The 16078-nt window shown below is 50.8% G+C and overlaps 1 protein-coding gene across 1 annotated transcript; it reads right to left on the bottom strand.

Moving 5' to 3' along the window:
- Nucleotides 1–724: 724 nt before the first annotated feature.
- LOC121689343 (protein transport protein SEC31-like) lies at nt 725–1851 on the bottom strand. Its single transcript, XM_042069075.1, has 3 exons — nt 1552–1851; nt 1101–1468; nt 725–737 (listed from the first exon to the last, which is right to left on the bottom strand). Exons 1-3 carry the CDS (start codon nt 1849–1851, stop codon nt 725–727), a joined length of 681 nt encoding a protein of 226 aa, XP_041925009.1.
- Nucleotides 1852–16078: the final 14227 nt, after the last annotated feature.

The raw sequence follows: 16078 nt of genomic DNA, 5'->3' as shown, positions 1-16078 counted from the left end.
TACCCTGGCTCTCATAGCCATGCAGATAAACAAAATAAACACTTAGTTTATCTTTTATTTGTATCAGTGAGTGAGAATTATTTTATCATATGTTTCAAACAGTCTTTTATAGGCCTATTGTGTCTATTAGCTAGCAAAGTCGCCACAATATTCCGTACAGTCTGCCACCTCTGGTTTGGCGCGGTATTGCACTTATGATCGGATGATTTAGCAATACGATGTCCAATAGACTTCCTGTATACCTCATTTGAAAGAGGAGGTTCTTGTCTACAAAATGGGTTATCTCCGAACATTGTGACCAATCCTATGGGTGATTTATTAACACGAGTCTCTGATTTCGCCAAATTTGTCTCTTAACAGTATTCCGTACATCACTTCGCGAAACAGTAACAGTGTTCCGTACACTGCTTTTGGGTACGATTTAAACACACATTTTACACTGTATAACGTATATTTAAATTGTTTGATGTTGGTAGATTATGTAGGTAATGGATATATCTGTTGATCAATACGTGGTAAGGATTATTTTAGGATTTAGCTTAGATGTAGCTTAGCCTTACCGGCAAGTCATTTGGTACTTCCATGTTCTTCTCTGTAGCCTACTCCTTAAAAAAGTCAATGGAAACTTCTCAAGTCATTGTAAGTGCGGTGGTGACCACTTTTATTATTAAAAATACAAAGTGCATCAAGGCGCTGCAAAGAAGGGAACATAGACAGGGATGGATTACTGCACGGGCCTACAGGGGCCCAAGGGCTATGTCCTTACACAGAGTGCAATACTGCTCTGGGTCCTCCCGTGCAGCGCGTAACACTGCCTGGGTCCTTTCGCGCTGCTCTCTGGCCGCCTGCTGGGCTGCCCTCTCTTCCTGCTGGGCTGCCCTTGCAGCTGCCCTCTCTGCCTACTGAGCTGCCCGCTCAGCCACCTGCTGCTGCCGGAGGAGCCGCTGTGCTGCCCGCTCTCTCTTCTCTGCCTCCTTACGCCTCTCCTCCTCCTCCCTCTCTGCCAGGAGGGCCGCGTTATGACCCTCGCTGGCAGAGGCATTCTCCTCCTCCCCCGGGCCGGCCGGTCAAAATGTGGTGGCACGAGGATGTCTGCCAACCCTGCTGGGATGACACCTGCCGACACCAGGGGATTTGGGAACCTGCGACAGTTGGGACACTGCCCGGTGGTGGGGGCGGCAACGGCGGTGGTGGTGGAGGAAGAGGAGGCGTTGGGACTGCAAGGCGTCGGGACGGTGGTGGTGATCATGGTGGCAGCAGGGTCGGCGGGACCCCAGGGTGACGAGACGGGCGATGGAGCGCACTCTACGGCGGTGGAGGAGGCTACGACTGTTCCAGAGTTGGCGGTGGAGGTGGTGGCAGACCTGGTGTGGGCAGCGGCATCAGCGGTGGAGACATCAGGGAGGTCCTCCGGATTCTCGTCTTTATCGGACGGGAGATGGTTTGGCTCCCGGAGGCCTTTGACGAGCTGTTAGTAGGTGTTTAGAAAAAGTTGTTAATCCAATGAATTGTACTTCACTTAATGTCAAACTGTTTTTTCTGCTAACTCACCTTTGAGTCGTCCACCGCTGTCCTGTCAAGTGGGAACAGGCCTGTAGAGCGGAACCCGCTCTTGATGGTGTCGGGCGTACAGGCCTGCTCCACCGCGTACTTGAGCACCGCTGAAAAGTGCCGCTTGCCCAGCACCAGGTCTCCTCGCACCAACCCCATCTCCCGTGCCAAACGGGAGAACGCCGCCTTCAACGAACCGTACACCGTCCAGTGGCTGGTGTGCGCTGGCAGGCACACCACCTCTACCTGGTTGGCCCGACAGAAGTCGACCACCACCTCCCTACTGTATTGTTTAGGCATTTTCCTGAAAAAATAAAAATACATCAAATTTATTAAAACTAGATAGACAGATAGATACTTTATTGATCCCCCAGGGGAAATTCAAAACTAAAGGATTGTTTAATTGGCGGTGATTAGCTAACTATGCTAACGTTAGTTATCTACAAGTCTCCTCCAAGTCCCAATCATACACAATGCTGAGAACAATTAACATCCTTGTTTATCTTACTTACATTATGTTGACTGTGTAATCCACGGTTGTGGTGGAGCAGTTTCGTTATGGTTTGCTAAGGATTAACCCTTTGCTTAAAATAGTGGAGAGCTGGGAGGAGAGAATTTAATCTAATTTAACATAGTTGCAGAAAACGTAATCAAGCTTGAAAGCCAATATTCTGTGTATCAGCGTTGCGTGAATCCCACACGCCATTTGGCCGTGCTTTTCAATTAACATCACAATAAAATCCCATAAAACCGGGCAAAAATCACGGTTCCCAATGCACTTCTATAGAGCTGTAAGATAAAGTTGACGGAGTATGTCTGCCTATGCGGAGCTACTGGACTGCCATTGGCTCATCTGGGCGGGGATTTGCAATCGGTCAATTAATACCCACTTAGTTTTAAATGAGAGGGGTTTTTTTTAGTATATTTTTTGGGCCTTTTATGCCTTTAATTGACAGGATAGTAGAGAATGACAGGAAGTAAGTGGGAGAGAGTGTCGGGGTGGGATCCGGAAAGGACCACGGGGCGGGAATCGAACCCGGGTCGCTGGCGTGCTGTGCAGGTGCCCCAGCCAGTTGCGCCACGGCTGGGGCCTAAATGAGAGTTCTAAATGAGAGTTTTAAATGAGATGTTCATATTCCATCACAATACACTTCACAGTGCATTCCAACACATTAATTCCATTCTGTCTGGACCATATGCATGGCACTGCAAATTTTATAGGAAGGAATCAGAACACTGACTAAAACATTCAAAGGAAAAATCCTTGTTCACTAGAGTAATAACGCAATGGTACTTCATGGGACCACATTTGCTTTGAGTATGAGTCTTACTTGTAATGATATGTTTCTCCAGCCTGCTGATTCGGTGGTTCATAGTCAAGTAATAGATTGTAGATTTCATCAAGTTATATCTGGCTATTGATTGTAGCTGAATCCTAGAGAGAGAAAGAAGGATGGGTTGGTCTGATTGGACAGAACTTCACCGGTCAAGGCCAACAAACACGACTTGTTTGCAGTGCAACCCACACACCAATCACTGCATGAAAAGTGGAATTTTCTTCAGTAAGCGGCACTGTAGATTGACGTGGAGGTTCAGGTTTACGACTGTATAAGGCAATTTGCAGGCAACACCGAACACTGCCGTGAATTGTCAGAAATTGACGCAGGCCTTGCATCTCAGGCGGAAGCTGTGAAGAGTTCAGAGCTCGGGAGTCGAGAAGTAGCCACAGGGCAACGCACCAAAGACATCTGCAAAATGGACCGAATTCAGACAGAATGCTGCCAGTTACCTACTGCTCTGAGGCGGCAAACAGCCACTTCCCGGTGCTGCAAGATTTTATAGGCCTACCATGGCATGGAATCAGTAACACCTTTCATCAATATACCCACATCATTACTTCAGCAGCATCTGTTTCCATACTGTTGAATTTCACGTATACTTACCTCATCATTCTCATTGGTGATGCTACCAGGTGAGTGGTGCAGGGGGGGCAATTCTCCCTCTGACCACAGCCTCTAGGCCTGGGTGCTGTAGTTGGGCCTCGTGTCTCTCTCTCCAGTTTTGTCAGTACTTTCAGCAATGCGTTTTTGCTCCCTAAAGATAAGAACGAAAACAACAGATAGCGCTTTAACCATTTTTAGTTGGCTGTTTTAAAACGCACCTGAACTCTTCTGCTGATGGGTTATCTTTGCAACCGCCTTTCCTTCTTACAGTAGCAAAGAGATTCTCTACAGTATCTTTAAACTGATTGATTGAACTGATTGTTTAAAATGATTGATTGAATGAACTGATTCCCCCACCCCCATTTAGTGGAGGAGGGGAATGGCCACGAAACCATCCCTGTACGGCAAGGCTACACATTTCTGTTGCAGCGCTGACACCTCAACTGACTTCAGCTCGTCAGATGCATCGTTTACATCAAATATGTTCAATCGGTCGAGTTGAAGGGGTAGGTGTAGAAGGGAGACTGCCGGGAAAATTCTGTGTAAATAGCGTATACACCGTTTTTGTTTTGGATTAGGTTTTTGATGAGGCAGACTTTATCCCCCACCAGAAACATGTTGTCCCCCGTTGTCAACTTGATGGTCCACCTTGCACATCGCATTTCCCCATGTTGCGCATGGACTTCCATGCCAACAACAATTGGGCCCACAAAATTCTCCCTTTTCAGAATGTCAATGTCTGCATCATCCAATTTGGTAGCAGGAATCTCTGAAAGGCACAGATAGCGCTTTAACCATTTTCAGTTGCCTTCAAACACACCTGAACTCTTTTGCTGATGGGTTATCTTTGCAACCACCTTTCCTCCTTCTTCTTTCAGTAGCAAAGAGATTCTCTACAATATCATGGGTTAATCTGGCTGTGAACAAGTGTTGAAGTAGGTAGGCGGACTGCACGTGGTCCCACAGCTGCCTGACACAGGCTATGGCAAGCAACCAGCCTTTAATAAAAAGGACATTCCTAGACTCCACTACCTCTAGGCCTTTCAGTAAAGGGAGACTTTCCTCAACAAATTTGATGGTGCCAGATTTAGCAGTTAAAGGACTTTTGTATCCCTGTAAAAATGACTGTTGAATGCAGACATGCTGAGATTTTCTTACCTTTTAGAAAAATGTCACCTGGGGTAAAACTCCCAAGCAAGGCCCACGTCACTTTCTGACAATTCATGGCAGTTTTCGGCGTTGCCTGCAAATTGCCGTTAACCTGAACTTCCACGACAATCTACAGTGCCGCATACTGACGAAAATCACACTTTTCATGCAGTGACACAACGTGTTCTAGACCTGCTTTTTAGCAGATTCCGTCTTTGTAGGTACACAAACCCGTGTGTAATTGCTCAAGTTCGATTGACTTGTCAGATGAAATGGAGAATTTTGAACCTGTCGCTATTCTGACACTAACCATGTATGGCTTTGCGATCATACATTCTCACCATTGTCGACATAAGTATTATGTATAACTGCACATAAAAACAGAAGTCTGATAGTCTACCTCTGACCACAGCACAGGGTTGCGGCACACCTAGTGCTGGATAACATCATTTGCATAGGACAGATTTGGGGTAGAGTCTTGTCGTGGAAATCATCCACTTCCAAAAACCTCCAATCCAACTAGCACTCTGATGTCAAAGACCCGAAGGAGAACACCAAGACGAGAGAAGCTGAAGACTGTTGATCCTTTATTCACCGTATTGCAGTGATAATACAATCCAAACAGAGTCAGGACTGGACCGTCAGGCAATAGAGTGGTGAGTGGCAGCTGCTACCCCGATGAGATCTGATCTGAATGTGCCTGAGCTCTCTCCTTTATACTCTCGGGGGCCTGAGAGGCGTTCCTATCCCTAGGAACGTCACCAGGCCCCTTTTAGCCAATCAGAGCGTTTTGGGACCTGAGATATTGGTGGAAACTCCTCCTCATATAGACATTAAAAAATGTGTGTTGCTAGGCAGAAATGTGTGTCCAGGTTCTATGTGTAATCTGTTGCCAGGCAGGGTACGTTTTGATTTGGTTCTATGTGTCACTTCAACATCTGGTTTCACTTCCTCTCTCTGGAAGTCCCTGCTTGTCCTTTTCTGCTAGCCCCTTCTATTTCCACTCTTTGACTTCCAGTAAATGTTTTGCATACCAGCCACTCTTAGCCTTTGTCCGTTCCAGTCTCATGACTTCCAGTAAATGTTTGCATAACAGGCAGACTACATGTTCCAGTACATTGTTTGCATAACAGCTGCACAATGCCTGCCAGTAAATGTTTGCATATTAAATGGAAGGTCTCCTCAATAGACCAGTACACACACAAGCATTATTATTAACTGTGTCATTATTAAATGTGTCTAGATAATATCACCACATATTCCCCCCTTCGAGGCTAAATTAGCCTCGCTATGCAGCATAAGCATCATTTAAACAAAGGAGTGTGTCATAACCTCGTATATTGTCATGACACCTCAGGCTATGTGCACATGAGCGAGTTACAAGGGAATAGTGTCTACTACTACAAATCTTATTGCGCACGTAAAATCTTAAACCTTATGACTAGTAAATGTGTTTGCATCATTGCCTTTACGAGAGTAAATAACATCGGTAAGCAAGCCCTGAACGCCCAGATCAAGTGACAGAAGGACCAATTCCTTGTTATGAACATATGGCTAGGACCCGAGACGGATTTGTCCCCAAAGCGGCTAATGTGCTAGTTACTTTGAGCATAAAGAAATTTCATGCAACGGCCATTGGTGCCAAATCGGAGTTACATAACAGCTTCATGATCCTATTCGTTACTTGCCCATCCCCTAACGGCTTCTTTAGTATTAAGTGGTATATATATGGCCCTTTTCTGGCCTTTAGGCGTCACACTACACCCCCCTTTGTTACTCGCATCGTCATCCCCTTTCTCCTCCGGAGTCCTCCGGGCATTCACACTAGTGTGAGAACGGGTGAGCACACCGGCCGCAGGCGCGCTACACCGAGGGGACGGGCCGCCATGCTCTGCCTTAGGTTGCCCCTGCTGGCCAATGGGGTCGTACCCGTCCTCGAGCGCTGACCGCGCCACACACCTGCCACACCACTAGGCGGGCCAGGTCCGGCGTGCGGTAACCTGGGGTGAGGTGATCACTTCTAGTAGCAAGCTTTTGGTTACGTCTATCCAGATTTGGATGGCCTTGCAGTGGAGGGCTACACCTCCATAAAACTTAAGTTACCGTCTATGTATAGCGAAGCACTAAGATGAAATTAAATCAAGATCACTTAAGGCGACCTATTCGTATCAGGTCACAGCCCATAATACCCCTTGACTCTAGTATCCCTCGATTCTGTCACCTGGGCGTGCAGTCACGTGCCTTGTGAATTACCTGTCAGTGTTGTGTATGTGAGTGTGCGTCAGTGTGTGTGTAGAGGTGGGTGACTCGCAGGACCCCACCCCTACTCGTATATATTCGGGAGAGGAAACTCCGGGGGAGGAAACTCCTGCCCCTGCTTCCGCTCCTGCTCCAGTACCCGGGCGACGAAGTCGCTCTCTATTATATAACCCTCGTTGAATTCGCTTTCCATTATTCGTCCTACACTAGTTTGTACTAAAAGGATCCTTTCACTTGCATCCTCCTCGTCCCAGGGCATTCTTATATTTTGGACCACTAGTTGTCTAGCGACCACTTTGGAGCAACCCTTACCACAACATTGAGTAATACAGCAAAACATTCCTACCACTAAGGCTGCTCCAAACAGTAACTTTCCCAGAAATGCTACAATCTTACCCCCCCATGACCCAAAGGTGTCCGTCAGCCACTGGGTTACGGGGGCAAAAATGTCCGGGAGTCCCGCAAATGTCGGTGTCAATCCAGAGTTCTCGTGGGCCTCCTTGTTGACGGCCTTGAGCCTGTTCATCGCGTTCGTGAAGTCATCCATGTTCTCGCCTTTACCTGGGACGTACGTACAGCACGAATCTGTCCCGACGATTGCGCACACTCCACCTTCCTTTGCCAGTATCCAGTCCACTGCTATTCTGGTTTCCATTGCCATCTTTGTGGTGGCGTTCAACCTTCTATCAAATGCGTTGAACGCATCTATTGTGGCATTCATGAACCGTAGGGCGTTGTAGTGGATGTAGTTGATCCATTGAACATTCTTGGCGATGCCTATGGATGCTCCGTAAACGGGGATGGCGGCCTCAAATCCGGCGAGCACCTCGTCTCGTGCTTTGAACTGTCTCGGGACGTTGTGGGGCTGTCCGAACACGTCCATATATACTCCATCGTCGGCGCCCCTCCGACTTCTCCTCAGGGTCCCTTCTACGGGTGTCTGCTGGTTGCGCCCTGGGCCGGTCGAGTTCAATGTTGAGTTGCATTCTGACCAGGGGACTATGTAGGTTTGCTGGGCCAGGGTGACCCTTGCACACCTTCCCCTCCAGTATTTCGGAAGGGTGTTTCGCAGTCCCCATTGTCTTCCACAGGCCCACCATAAGTCTGCCAGCGGAACATCCCGTTCGTTCATCCAGTTTATCCTTAGCATCGTGCTGTTTGCTTCGACTCCAATCCTTTTCCCGTTTTCGCTTCTCTCTTCCAGGCGAAACGAGAGGCTGGTGGATTCGTGGACCCACTTTGCTGCGCAGCGTCCTTCAAACGCTCCTACATCCGTCGTGCCTCCCTTGACTGTGTTTTTCGTGGGGGGTACTTCAAAGCATTCAAATTCTACGTCTTCCGGTATGTCATAAATGCGGTGTGTTTTCCTTGCTACCCTGGCTCCTATGCCTGGGTAGTCTTTTGCACATCTCGCCTCATTTTCTTGTCTCTTGTGCGTTTCCTTTCCTTCTCTTCGTTCTGCAGAAGAGGGGCCTATACCAGTCCACCACTCACGTAACTTCTCATTTCCTAATAGCTCAAGACATGCAAAGGGAGACAGCTTGTCTTCTTTGTACTGCCTTCCCGACGCTCGATATACCGCATCCTCTTCTCCACTTCCTGGCGCTGGTAGTATGGCCAGCTTGGGTCTCACTGCTGAGCACACATAACACCCTCCTTCTGGCTTTACTGTCTTTGCTGTGTACTTGGCCCATTGCATCCATGAATTGTCCTCCCACGCCTCCAGAGCGCTTGTTGATCTCTTTCTTCGTTTTTTTGCCTGAGTCCCATCAGTCTGGTTCTTTGACAGGTTTTCTTGAAGCGCGCTTGTACTGTTTTCTGGTAGCGTGCTTGTACTGTTTTCTGGAAGCGTGCTTGTGCTGTTTTCTGGAAGCGTGCTTGTACTATTTACATTTTTGCTCTCGTTCTTGCTTTGGGTCGTTGCACTGTCCAGCACCGGAGTCGTTGCACTGTCCAGCACCGGGATGTATTCGTTACTTCCCGATGCTTCTAACTCTGGGGTGGGCATCTCATCTCCTGATCCCCCTATGTACAGAATATTGCCCGTGTCTAGGGCACTGTCGTCGAGCAGCTCCTCTCCGTCCTCTCGCATACCGTCATTGGGGGCGGCAGTCCGTACCCCCTCCGTCGCTTTCGTCGTCCTCTGGGAATCTCTGGAGGGGCCAATCGATGGCCTCCTCGAAGCCCCCTGTCCAGTGGGCATCGAGGGAGTCGTCCAGGCCGATCCCTTGGAGTACTCGTCTTGTCTCGTGGCTGGTCCCTGGGTGGCTGTCCCCGAAGTGGGGGCCGCCTGTGATGTGCCCTGAGTCCGTCGGTCTTTCCACAGGCTCCGCAGGAAGTCGCGAGCCCTGTCGAGGAGGTGTCCGGGGAGGAGGCGTAAGGACGGCGGGTAGCCTGAGCGCGTCGAGGGCCTCGGCAATCTCTGCGGTGGATGGCTGTGCTCCAGTTTGGTCGTCAGCGGGGGCGTCGGTTGGGTATGGGTAATCCCAGTCGGCGTAGAAGTCCCCAAAGTCGATGGTGTCGTTCCCTTGCTGGTGTGGCGGTGGCGGTGGCGGGGCTTCTTCTTCCGACCTTGGTGTTTCCTCGGCGTCACTCCCCGTGAGGCCGGGTGTGGTCGCGGCCCGAGAGTGGGCTGTGGGGTCAGCTGGTGGATCACCGCTGGTCGAGGCGGTGGCAGGTCTGGATACTTGGGATTCGGGAGTGGCTCCCACTTCAGGTGGATGTCGCCTTCCCATCCTCGAGCCTGGCTCGGCTCCAGCATCGCCAGCACCTGTAGGCATAGATAGGGGAGGGAGAACAGCAGGCACCCTAGGTACATTCCGCCCAGGGTCATCAGCAGGAGCCGGCAGTATCCTCCGCCTCGTACTCCTACGCGCACCTGGTCCTCCCCTTTGTTCCCCACCACCATCATCCTCCCTTGGGGAGTCTGGTGGGGGTCCTGGCGGGCCCTGATCCCCGTCATCGTCTTCCACCTCCTCTGGACCTCTCGCTCCTTCTGGTGGCACCGCCCTGTAACAAGAGTTAAGGTGATACCACAAATCTGATCCTTGCACTCTTACCGCCCGGGGGGTAGCCTGGGTCACTCGGTAGGGCCCTTCTGCCCTGGGGTCGAGACACGATCTCTTAAACACCCTCAGGTACACCCAGTCTCCCACTTGGATCGGTCCGGGCTCAGTCCTCCGCTCCCGAGCTCTTTCTCTTCTCTTCTGCTCGTTGAAAACTGCCCTGTGAACTTGAGAGAGCTGTTTAATGTAACTGCTTACTTCCTGTTCTAGAATTTCCAGCGGAGGCCTCTGATCCCCTCTGAACCGTGGTGTGGGCATTGCCCGCCCCGTCACCATTTCGTGCGGGGTCAGATGCGTGGTTCGATTTTTTTCGCAACGCATTTTCATCAGCGCGATTGGCAGCGCGTCAACCCAATTTAAGTTTGGCAGATTTGGATCGTCATGTGCGCTTTGGACGATCTTCGCTATCTTATTTTTCAGCGTGCCGTTCGCCCTTTCAACCATCCCCTGAGACTGCGGGTGGTAAACACAACCAAACCGAGTCTTGATGCACAGCGCCTGCGCAATCTTTTTCCACGTGTTGGCCGTAAACGCTCGGCCATTGTCGCTACTGATTATTTCTGGGATCCCAAACCTGGGTATCACTTCCCTTGCTAGGAATCGAATCACCGTTTTTTCGTCCTGTCCTCGGCTTGGGCAGGCTTCTACCCATCGTGAGTAGCGGCATATTATCACCAGCACGTGTTTGTACGCGTTTACCGTTCGACCCATGTCGATGTAGTCCATTACCAGGTGTTTGAACGGTCCCTCTGGGAGTGGCACGTGTCCCAGGGGCCGTGGTCCTATGCCTATTGTTATGTTGTTTCTGTAATTGTGCGTGGCACAGGTGTGGCAATTTCTTAGCACGTAATTGATGCGATCTTGAAGGTATGGGGCCCAGAACCCCTTGTCAAGTATCTGCCGCTTGACCTCCCCCCTTGCGCAATGATCCACATCATGCGCATCATGAATGAGGAGATCAAGGAGTCTACTTGGGGCCACCACCCTTCCATCATGACTCCTCCACACCCCATTCCTGCCTTTCGACGCACCCCTTTCCTCCCACAGCAGTGTTTCGGCACGCGGTGCCTCACTCTGTGCGTCTTTGATAGCGCTAAGCGTGAGCATGGGATCCACAATTCTAAGCGTTCGTCCGTCAGGCAAGGTTCGAACCACTGGGGCTTGTATCACTGTGTCGGTTGCCGTAAAAAAACGATCAATTACGCCTGGCGAGTACCTGGCCTCACAGGGCTTGTCCCCGCACTCGGGGCAACTGGCCCTCTGGCATAGCGCGCAACAGACGGGATCTGTCTGGTGCTTGTGGTCGTCATCGCACCATTGGGAGCACCACATACATGTGTTGTAAGGGTAGGGGCACTTTGTAGGGCAGGGCACGCTGTGCCCTGTCCTGTTGAGCAGTATTTTATGTGGTTCGTTATCCTGTGGAGATTTAAGGGCGGCATTTGACCTTCTAGCCTCCAACGCCGCCTCCTTTGCTGCCTCATCTGCCTGTGCATTCCCTAGAGTAATGTAGTCCTGTCCCTTACAATGCGCCTTGCATTTGCATATTGCCAGCGTCTTTGGACGCATCATCGCTGCTAACAACAACTGGATCTGCTCCAGATGCTGGATGGGGCTCCCATCTGATTTCTTGAACCCTCTCTGTTTCCACTGAGCGCCATGCACATGGCAGACGTTGTGGGCATAGGCGCTGTCCGTGTGTACGGTTGCATCCTGTCCCTCCGCCAGAGAGCACGCTGCTGTCAGCGCCTTTAATTCAGCTAGTTGCGCTGAACATGGTTGTGTGCATGGCTCACTCATAATTGTCGCAAATGTTTCTGGACCTGTCATCTGCACTACGCTGAATCCCGCATGTGTCCTGTTGTCATAGTTATGGCTAGAGCCGTCCACAAAGTAGGTGATTCCCTGTCCTAATGGCTCGCTCTGTAGGTCTTCCCTCAGCTTTGAGAAGGCGATTGAATCAGCCACGCAGTCATGTGGCTCGCCCTCATATTCAAGCGGGATGAGATCCGCCGGGTTTCCTGCCGTGTCACATGCCTTTATAGTAACATCTGGGCAGAGTGACAGATTGTAGTACCTCAATTGCCTTTGAGGCGTCACACAGAATTTTCCTTGTTCCACCAACTGTGCTATTGCGTGACTGGTGTGTATCACCACTGGCCATCCCATGGTGATGTTAGAGGCTTTGACGTAAGCCGAATATACGGCTTCAAGACCCTGGAAGCATGGGGGGTAGCCCTGGGCCACCGCATCCAGCTTTGAGCTGTAGTAGGCAATGGCTTGTTTGCCGCGTCCATGGCACTGTGTTTGTGCCATAATTGCGGTCATGTACGCGTCTTTTCCTGTTTCCTTCCTGACCGACACGTACAGATAGAAGGGTCTTCCGTAATCCGGCAGTGCAAGTGCCGGTGCTTGCTGTAGTTCTCCTTTGATGCGTTCAAACGCTTCGCTTCCATCCATTGACCATGTGAGACGATTCCTCAGGTGGCTGGTCCCAGCCTGCACGATCATGGCTCGTAGTGGGGCTATCTTTTGCTCATAGCACTCCACCCAGTCGCTGCTGAAACCTATGAGTCCAATGAACGACATCATTTGCTTCACTGTGTTCGGCTTCGGCGCCTTGGCAATTGCCTCAATGTGTTCCGGGGCGATGCCCTTGTGCCCATGTGAGATCCGGCGACCCAAGTAGATCACCTGGGGCTGTGCAAATTGTAGCTTTTTCCTTGATGCTTTGTACCCCCCTTCGGCCAGAACGGTCAGCACGTGGACCGTATCCCTCTCACACGTTTCCTGGTCCGGTGAGCATACCAAGACGTCGTCAACATACTGCAGAATCGTGCTTTGGCATGTGATGTGTTTTAAGTCCTCCTTGAGGGCTTGGTTGAAGATGTGTGGTGAGTGCTTAAACCCTTGTGGGAGCCTTGTGTACTGGAACGTCTTGCCCTGATATTTGAATGCGAAAAATTCCCTACTTGCGGGGGCCACCCGTATTGTGAAAAATGCTTGAACCAGATCGATGGCGGAGAACGTTGTTGCACTTGCCGGGATGTTGGTCATTAGTACGTTAGCATGTGGGACGTCCGCCGGATAGTCCTCAATGCGTTCATTGACGGGTCTGAGGTCCTGGACCATTCTCCATCGCACTCCATCCGCCTTTAGCACGGGAAATATGGGTGTGTTGCACCTTGCACTTGGGACTTCCTCTAAGACTCCTGCTCCCAGGAGGTCTTCAATTGTCCCTCTTATCCCTTCAGCTGCCTCTGCTGAAATGGGGTACTGTGGCTGGAAAGGCAGCGTCGCTCCTGGTTTCAGCCTGAACTCCACAGGGCTTGCTGACTTGACCAGCCCTATGTCACCATCTCCTTGTGACCATACCGTAGGCGGCACTTTTCTCAATATCCTTTCTGCCCGTTCGGCGTCTGTTTCTGTCGCCTCTTGCAGCATCATCATTTTCCAGGGGGTCGGTCCCGGCCTCCCTGTCTTCTTGTCCGCCTCGCCGTCTAGGTAGTACTTCTTATATTCTTCCCATTCTAGGTCGGACTTGTCGATGGGCACATGGTTCTCCTTATCCCAGCATCGATATCCTGCTCCTCCCAGCAGGCCATACATGCAGTATGGGTTGCCGTAGGGGCATCCTTTGACGTAGGGTATGTCATAAACCTTCTCCGGGAGATATACTGCTGGTTGTGCTTCCCTTTTCTTTGGGCACCATGACAGATGTCGCATGTACATGCTCCATTCCGCGTCTTCTTTGCTGAACGGTACATGTCTCGTTTTGTCCCAGCAGCGGCGCCCCGCTCCTGGGAATAGGCGGTAGAGGCAGAATTGGTTCCCATATGGACATCCGTCAACATAGGGTATCTCCTCTCTCTCCTGTGGTTCTGTGTCCATGATTTCGATTATCTGTGGGACTCCCCACACGGTGACCGGGTTGTCCAATTTTATTCTGAACATTGGCTCTCCTCCTTTACTGATAGCCGTTTGGAGTCGGTCATTTTCTGTGTCCTTCCACTTGACGCACAGGGCCTTGAGCATTATTGGGCCCATCTCTCTTGCTCTGTGACCTCTGGCCACTCTTAGAGTAATGTGTGGCCTTGTTCCAGGCATGTCGAAGATCAAGCCTAGATCCCATCCTTTCGCAAATTTCACCTCAGCGGCCACTCCTTCCTTGGCCACTACCAGTGCGTGTATGTCGAGTGGGACGCGTCCCCACTTGCTCACATCCCTATTCCACCTTTCCTCCCTTTCCCTGCTTGGCGTTTGGTCGAATTTTATCGTACAATGAAAAGGGCATCTCGGCGTCCTCAGCCGAGCATGAAGGCTGTTTATTTGGAAAGCATACTCGTTGTAGATTACTCGCTCTATGCTTGGTTCCAGTTGTCCAATCCAGTAGACCTGGTGAGTTTCAGTTTGAGCTGGGGTACTTATCCTTAGGGCCATTTGGGTCGCCAGCCCTGTTATTTGTACCCCTGTTGGGGAACACTCAATTTGGAGTCTTAGGTTGCACAGTGCGTCCCGTCCCAATAGGTTGACGGGCGTGTGCTCTGCTATTAAGACTGGTATCCTGATTTCCTTGTCTTCTATTTGGATCGATACTGGGGCCGTCATTGGAATTAGCTGCGTTTTTCCCGAGAAACCCACTGTCTTCATAAACTTTCCTGAAGATCTGGGGAGGTGTTGGGCATCTTTTGGGTGAAGACAAGTATACGTTGCCCCTGTATCCACTAAACATTTGACTTCCATGCCCTCGATTAGAACCTGCAGCATTGGTTCTGCGTCAGCTCCCCTTGTCAGGGCGGGGAACTGACCCTCCCCTGGGTTTTCTGGGCCTCGTCAATTCCAGTTTCCCCCGTAAGGGGAGACTGGGCCAGAGGGTGCCTGCATTTGCTGTGGGGCTCTCCCTTGTTGGGGAGCATAGTTCCCTCCTTGCATTTGTCCTTGGTTTGCCTGTCCTCCTTGGTTGTTCTGGCCTCCGGTCTTTGTCGGGCAATCCCTGGAGATGTGTCCCGTTCCTCCACACATCCAACATTGGATGCTGTTTCCCTGGCTCTGCTGGCCTTGGTATTGTCCCCTTCCATAGCCTCCTCTGCCTTGTCCACCTCTTCCCTGGCGGAATCCTCCTCTGCCTCTTGGCTGGTACCATTGTTGTCTCTGTTGCTGTTGTTGTGGGGGTCCATATGGCGCTTGTTGCCATGCTTGCATCATGGGCTGCATGGGTTGTGGCTGCATCATTACTGGTTGTTGCACCATAGGTTGCTGTACTACCGGTGGTGGTGGCTGTGTGGTAGGGGCCGTAGCAGGCATTACCGGAGCTTGGGTAACCGCCTTCTTTGCCCCCTTCGCCTCCTGGAGCTGCACATGGGTCAGCTTCCTCATTGCTTCCTTCTCCTGCTGCTCCTCCTTGTCTTTCCCTTGTCTGTACAGAGTTACATGGTGTACCACTGCCAGTCTAAATTCTTCTTTTGGCATGGCTGCCAGGCGCCAGTCGCTTTCCAGCTGCGTCCTGACTTCTCTTGGCAGTGCGTCCATAACCGCTCTTCTGAACTGCATGGTGAGGGGACCGGAATCTTCTGGTCTTTGTTCCATCCTTATCGTCCATTCCTGCGCTGCTCTTTCCACGAAGGCTGCGGGGTTATCACTGTCCTTGAGTTTCTCTATCCAGACGGCTGAGGGGCTGTAGTGGTTGGGGTAAGCTGCCCTTAGGGCCTTCCACACATTGTTCCGGACGCTATCGAAACACAGGGCGTCTCTGCTGGGATTCATCAACCGCCCTAGGTTTTCTCTCTCCAGTACAGCCTCTGTGTCAGCCTTTCCCAATATCAGGCCGAGTAGATATTTTATATCTCCTACGGCCAGGTTTCGGCCTTGAGTCTCTGACTCTAGCCGACTTATCCATCTGCCCGCTCCCTCATGCAGGACGGGGAGCCGTGAAATGAGGCCATTCACATCTGAGTGGGTCCATGGCTGGTAGTGGGCCGTTTGGTTTTTTGTTATTAATGGTGCCATCACAACCGTTTCCTCCTCGTCCAATTCCTCTGGGATGGCTTCCATTCTTTCTCTTCCTTTTCGTGCCCTCTCTCTTTCTTTCTTTCCCTCCTTTTCCAGTTTTTC

This window comes from Alosa sapidissima, chromosome 18 (assembly GCF_018492685.1).
Source record: "Alosa sapidissima isolate fAloSap1 chromosome 18, fAloSap1.pri, whole genome shotgun sequence".
Taxonomy (NCBI): Eukaryota; Metazoa; Chordata; class Actinopteri; order Clupeiformes; family Clupeidae; genus Alosa; species Alosa sapidissima.
Note: the sequence above shows the minus strand (reverse complement) of the source record. Positions and strands in the feature narration are given on the sequence as shown.

Excerpts from the sequence above, each read along its gene's own strand:
- LOC121689343 (XM_042069075.1), bottom strand. The coding sequence starts at position 1,851 with ATGCCTAAACAATACAGTAGGGAGGTGGTGGTCGACTTCTGTCGGGCC. Across the intron at positions 1,469-1,551 it reads CAGCGGTGGACGACTCAAAG|CTCGTCAAAGGCCTCCGGGA; the intron begins GTGAGTTAGCAG and ends ACCTACTAACAG.